Raw genomic sequence first — 6398 nt, forward strand, 5'->3', positions numbered from 1 at the left:
CACTTGAAAATGAATAGGATCCGTCCTAATGTTAACATGCTAGCTTAGCATATGTGCTATGCTAACATGCTAAGGTTGTGTAAGGTAGTGTTTTTCCCTATGCTAAGATACGCAAAGCTAAGCGTACACAGCACAATTGAACCCAATGCTGGAGCTCCTTAAACTGTCATTCTCTCTGCCACCAGGGGGCGACTCCTCTCTGATTGGATAGAAGTCTATGATAAAATGACCCTCTCAGTAAACATTGAAGCTGCTGTAGCTTCATATTTACTATCAGACCACCGACTGACGTTAATGTTCAATAAACAATGAAAAGGAAAAACTTCCACTACTTCCTCTCAGAATGGAAAATATAAAAAAGATAAATCACACAAATTTAGTTTTACTAATTATTTTTCTGGGTGCTTCCGTTTGCTGTCACATGGTCTTTGTGACTTCCTGTTTGCTGAGCAGAACCTCCAGGAGGCGGAGCTTAGCCTTAAGCTGCTTGTATTCCTGGTATTCCTCCTTCATCGGCCAACGGTCCTCTTTCTGGCAGATTCTGTCGGAGAAACACAAGACTGCTTATCACGGCTGCTGTATGTTGGAGTGTGTTACACATAGAAACAGAACAGGTGATGATGGTTGGTATTAGTTGTCATGGTGACAACACACGTCAGTGGAGCTGTAAAGTGATGTCAGAGCTCACCAGGAAGAGAGAGGCGCAGCTCTGGAGATGGATGTCTGGATAGTTAGCTCGGTAGCTAGTTAGTTAAGTAGGTAGCTAGTTAGGTAGCTAGGTAACTAGTTATTTAGCAAGTTAGGTAGGTAGCTAGTTAGTTAGATAGGTAGCCAGATAGCAAGTTAGGTAGCTATGTAGCTAGATAGCTACATAGAAGAAGGTCTGGACTCAGGACCCCGAGGCTGGTCTCTCACCTTCCGGTCTGACGGAGAAACTCATCTTCGAACCCCCTCAGAGCTTTACGCCTCGTCTTCTTGTCGGCCCTGGTCTGGCGGAGACAGGCCAGCAGCTGAGACCTGGTTCGGTGGGGGGGACAGAAGAGGTTCAGGAGATGGACCGTTAGCTGAATGAACCCTGTAGACCAAGTCATGAATCCTGCCGTGCAGACGCACCTGGACGCTTCATGCAGGTTGGCCGTGGTCAGAGTCGGTTGCTGATGGACGGACTTCACCTCATCCAACGGGGACACGAAGGCCGGATCGCCATCCCGGTCGCTGTCATCCTCGCCGGCAGCCAGCCGGGTCGCTCTGCGAGGAGGCAGGACGGAAGCTTCCGGAACTGGATCTTCCTGGATGGGAGCTTCCTGGATGGGAGCATCCTGGACCGGAGCTTCCTGGACCGTCATGGAGCTCATGGAGTCTTCATCAGAGCCATCCTCTTCCTCCTTAGAGAGGGAAGCAACATCAGCAGGTTTCACGTCTCCATCTCCTCATGAAAACAACGTTACGTTCAAATAACAAACCAGAGAAGAAGAGTTTAAACACACAAGAACCAGAGAAGAAGAAGAAGAAGAAGAAGAAAAAGAAGAAGAAGAAGAGTTTCTTACGATGGTGGTGATGGTCGGGCTTGAACACAGTAGACGTTTAATCAGCTGGTATCTGTCATACAGAGGCTTCACCAGGCTCTTCTCCTGTCTAGCTGCCTGAGAGACAGACAGACAGACAGACAGACACATTCATAACTGCAAACATTCAGCATGAAAAGAGGCTTTTCGAGATCTTCTATCGCTATGATCCAGACCATAGAGATAAAAGCATGACATTTAAAGCTTTTAAAGAGTTAAAGTTCATCTTTCTGCTTTTTCATATTATTTCTTTTTGGCGTTATTTTATGTTATAGTATTTTATGTTCGTGTGTTGCGTCCACCAGGTGGGGACATCACTGAACTCACCTGTCGGCCGTGCAGACTCTCAAAGTAGAGCAGACACTTCTGCAGAGTGATCTTCTCCAACACCATCTGAGCTTGAGTCATCTCCTGCACACACACACACACACATTGCACATGCATATTCTGCAGAAGAAGATACCCTACAGGATATGTTTGGACCAGATCCTTTGGTTCTGTATCCACCATTCTGTGTATGTGTCAAATCTGTGTCAAATGTCCCTGTAAACACGTCTTTGGGTGCTACCACTTTTCTGAGGGGAAGCCTTTAGTGTGGGATGTTCTCCAAAGTGCCCACTAGATGGCAGTATTGGAGCACAAATGGCAATTTGTTGCATTATTTTTGTGTTGTATTTTCTGACTTGGTTTAATGGCAAGCCCCCCCCCCCCCCCCCCCAGCACAAATGGACTTCACAACAGCATATATAAGACGTAGCATCGCAGCCTCGATGTATGTTCACGCAGACTAACAAGGAAGCTGAGCAGTAAAACAGATGTAAAGCAGTAACATTCACACATTTGACACGTTGCAGACGTGGAACCAGACGTTCTACATATGACATCAGTGTACTGTTGCGTTCTGGGACCTTCATGTTGTCTGGCAGGCCCAGCGCATGTCTCTTCTCCCTCAGCCGTCTGAACAGGGACTCCACCGTTTCCTCCAGGGTGGGTTTATGGCCCGGCATCCCCTGCTGGCCGGAGCCAGTCCTGCAGGACACAGTTACACTGACTGAGTCCTTGTGTTGTGTTGGTGGTGTGGCATGTTGGTGGTTTGGCGTGTTGGTGGTTTGGCGTGTTGGTGGTTTGGCGTGTTGGAGGTTTGGCGTGTTGGAGGTTTGTTGTCTTGCCGTGTTGATGGTTTGGCGCGTTGGTGGTTTGAAATGTTGGTGGTTTGGCGTGTTGATGGTTTGGCACGTTGGTGGTTTGGCATGTTGGTGGTTTGGCGTGTTGGTGGTTTGGCATGTTGGCGGTTTGGTGTGTTGGTGGTTTGGTGTGTTAGTGGTGTGTTGTGTTAGTGGTTTGGCATTACCTGCAGGTGTTCTCTGGACCGTCCGACTCTGGCATCTCGAACACAGACTGGCGGAGTCTCATCTCTGCAGAAACACAACATGTAAGATGATCTTCGCTCCTCTGATGCGTTAAATGATAAGGACTTTATGACTAACCAGGGTCCAGAGCAGACCGGAGGCTGCTGGTTTTACCTTTCAGCTGCTTGCGAGCCTTCGCCAGCTCCCCCATCACCCGGATCATCTCGGGGTTGGAGTATTTATCATTGTTGGACGGCTGAGAAACCAACAGGGAAGGAAAACTCACTGGACCATGTTATCTTTTGCAGTTTCATAGATAGAAATCTCTTGAAATGGTGCCTTTATTTAAACCCCTGAACCCCTACTTCCAACGTAGTCCTGGTTTACCTTGTAGTTCATCTCCTGCTCAAACTGATCCTCAAACCTGCGGACCTTCTTCTTCAGGATCTGAATCTGTCTGGTGACGAACGGGATGGACGAGGGACACTCCAGGTCCGCCAAGCCTTCGGTCCGGTCCCGGTCCCGACCCCGACACCTGGATACAAACACAGCCAATGTATTAATCCACGGAGCTGCACTCTGACAGGATTTTAAAAAATGTATACTTTAATACCCACATTGTGTTTGTGGAGACAAAACACTTCCTTTAAACAGAAATCTTTCCTCCGTTGATCAAAAACAAGGAACAAGATCACAAAGTCCAAATTAATTTGTAAAATACAATTCTGGTCTGAACCAGACCAGTAAGCAGACTGGTGAGACTCACTGTATGTACTGCTGGCTGCAGGGTGGTGACGGTGCGGTTTCTGGGTCGGAGTCGAACCTCAGGCTGTGGCTGAGGCTGGAGCAGCGGGGGGAGGGCAGAGGGCTGGAGCCCCCCGCCAGAAGCTGGAGGAGAGCTCCGCCTCCTCCCTCTCCTACCCCCTCACCTCCAGGGTAGCTCCTCTGTGGGGAGTAGGGGGATTGGTGAGGGCTGGGGGGCGGAACTGCATCGGGGGTCAGGGGCTGTTGGCCAGGGTGGATGGTGGTAAACGGCTGGTGTCTGGGGGACTGTGGAGGTCTGGTCAGGACTGTCAGCAGCTCTGTAGAGACAAAAAGTATGTGATACTCCTCAGTGTGTCATGATCTGTGTTTATCATCGGTTAATTTCCTGTTTTATTTTATCCTGTGTGGTTTCCTGTCTTGTACTTCCTGGTCCTTGGTGTTTCCGCTGTCTTGACTCCCCCGCCCTCTTGTGTTGACTACCCTACCTGCCCTAATGTGTTTCACCTATCCCTTGTCAGCTCCCTGCCTCCCTGTGTATATAGTCTATGGCTGCGGTCGAAGGCTGCGGTCGAATAGTCTATTTTCTTAGGAAGTGACCCGGAAGTAAACAAGTGGCCGCCATGATTTCCCTGTCTTGCTGTCGGGTCATTGTATATGTTGGTTTATTCCTGCATGCTGCACCACCCTGTTTCCCTAAGAATTATTTGTGTTCCTACGTCCAGCCTCCTGTGTTCTTTTATGTTTTTTCTTATATCGTAAATGTTTCTTTTTGACTGCCGTTTTTACCCTTGTGGCCTCCTTTTAGTTTTGTCTTGTTTTTTTAAGTTAAATAAATACTTTTTGTATTCACCTTTTTGTCCTTGTTGCCTGCATTTGAGTCCACCCTCCTTTACCCCCTTTTCCCCCCAACTGCAAACCGTGACACTGACCACTAGAACCACCTGAAGGACCAGTAGAACAATCTAAATGGTTGGATTTTAAAGCTCCTCTCAGCTCTTAACTTTCAACAAAACTCATCTAAAAGTGGAATAATGACGGTTTTAAAGTTTGGAGGTCTGAATGAGTTTGAATTGACTTTCTGTATTAGAGGAATGAATGAGAAAAGAAACTGAATGAAGTTTCTATGCTGAAAATGGAAGAATTTCTATGACGAAGAATAAATAATAAACAGGATATTCAGATGTTGCTTTCAGCCTTCACACCAGATGTATACAGCTGATTATTGAAGTATAATTAAACAGTTTGTTGGACCTTTAACGCGTTCTGAGTGAAGACGTGAATAAAACAGTTTTACTGGTGCTTCCTCGACTATTAATTGTAGCACACACAGACAGATGTGCTTCAGGAGGCGTGTCTAAAGAGCTGCAGACCCACCAGTAACAATGTGGACCAGGGTTACTGAGGTTGTCAGGATCTAAATAAAATACATTTGAATTAACGAGAAACAGAATTGATTCTGATTGTATATGTACAACTACGCAATATTCTGATGAGACTCTATTACATTACTAAAAGTAATGGGGGGGGGTCTCAGAGTTTTTAGATACTAAAAGACAGAATTAGTGGACAGGCTGATGGACAGACAGACAGACAGGCTGATGGACAGACAGAGACAGACTGATGGACAAGGACAGACAGACAGACAGACAGGCTGATGGACGGACAGACAAGCTGATGGACAGATAGAGAGGGGGGGGGGGGGGGGGGGGGGGGGGGTACTGATGGACAGACAGACAGACAGACAGACAGGTGTACCTGGTGGGCTGTTCTCGTCCACGGGGACACCGTGACAGATGGCCAGCGCCTTCCCCTCCTTCCCTCCGAGCTCCAGCGGCCCACAGGGGCTCTTCTGCTCCTTGCTGCCCAGGGCAGGTGGGCTCTCCTCCGGGGAAGGACCCAGCGAGGGCCCCCCTTCCACCTCCAGCGCCTGGAGCTTCAGCAGGGAACTCTGCAGGCAGAAGCAGAACATGCCAGACACGCTGATCCAGAGATTATCCTGGTCCCAGGAGGCTGTAAGCCAGGAGGTGGTCCTGTGATGGAGGGCAGCGAGGTGCTGATACCGGTCAGTGATTCCAGGTGTTAGCCAGGTCCACGATTGGTGTTCAGGATGTAGTCTTGTTTCCACAATCCAAAAGATGAGCCGACGGATGTCTTTCCATTTATTAGTCAGACATCATCTAGTGAGACAAGCCACGGTACCTCTCCCAGAGATTAGTCACGCTACACATGCAAGTGAACAGTCCCGCAATAGAAATCTTCTGCCCTCTTCCTTTGGTCTCTTCTTCATCTTCCTTCACTACAGCGATAAGCCAGTTCTGGGCTCTGCAAAGCCTCCCGTCTTACATAAAAACATTAATTCACATATGTTTTCCTCTCCTTACGTTTTCAGTCCAGGAATTAGTCGGCTCCGGTGTGACTGAGCTCACAGGGTTTGAATTTTCATCCTGTCGTTCTGCACGTTCCCTGACGATGATGATGATGATGATGCTACGTTGGTATCCTCCCTCCCTTACGCCCCCCTCACTCTCTTCCCCATTAGCTCTCCACCTCTCTCGCCCCCCCTCGTTGGATTACTCATCCTCTTGGAGGGAGGAGGGAGGGAGGGAGGAGGAGGGTGGTGACGTTTGCTCGCCGACTCCTCTCTCCCTAACATGAGGACATCTCTCTTCCTGATCGTGAGGTTTTTCCCGCATCAGTGGAGGATGGGCTTGTTGGTGAC

General features: G+C 48.5%; 1 protein-coding gene and 1 pseudogene across 2 annotated transcripts in view; one reads left to right on the forward strand and one right to left on the reverse strand.

Moving 5' to 3' along the window:
* The window catches only part of LOC311008500 (microfibril-associated glycoprotein 4 pseudogene), a 242541-nt pseudogene that overhangs the window by 25257 nt on the left and 210886 nt on the right, over positions 1 to 6398 (forward strand). The gene's annotated exons all lie outside the window — the stretch shown is intronic.
* On the reverse strand, positions 208 to 6130 carry LOC311033154 (protein FAM13C-like). The gene is made up of 11 exons (XM_084040391.1): positions 5435 to 6130; positions 3681 to 3996; positions 3302 to 3449; positions 3089 to 3170; positions 2917 to 2980; positions 2474 to 2594; positions 1893 to 1976; positions 1548 to 1643; positions 1114 to 1385; positions 916 to 1017; positions 208 to 541 (listed from the first exon to the last, which is right to left on the reverse strand). The coding sequence occupies exons 1-11, from the start codon at positions 5646 to 5648 to the stop codon at positions 418 to 420; spliced, it is 1623 nt and encodes a 540-aa protein (XP_083896517.1). The 5' UTR covers positions 5649 to 6130; the 3' UTR covers positions 208 to 417.

The sequence above is a fragment of the Eutrigla gurnardus genome (assembly GCF_963514095.1).
Source record: "Eutrigla gurnardus genome assembly, chromosome: 22".
Classification (NCBI taxonomy): Eukaryota; Metazoa; Chordata; class Actinopteri; order Perciformes; family Triglidae; genus Eutrigla; species Eutrigla gurnardus.

Excerpts from the sequence above, each read along its gene's own strand:
- LOC311033154 (XM_084040391.1), bottom strand. The coding sequence starts at position 5,648 with ATGTTCTGCTTCTGCCTGCAGAGTTCCCTGCTGAAGCTCCAGGCGCTG. Across the intron at positions 1,386-1,547 it reads GCCCGACCATCACCACCATC|GAGGAAGAGGATGGCTCTGA; the intron begins GTAAGAAACTCT and ends TCCCTCTCTAAG. Across the intron at positions 542-915 it reads TTTCTCCGTCAGACCGGAAG|AATCTGCCAGAAAGAGGACC; the intron begins GTGAGAGACCAG and ends TTTCTCCGACAG.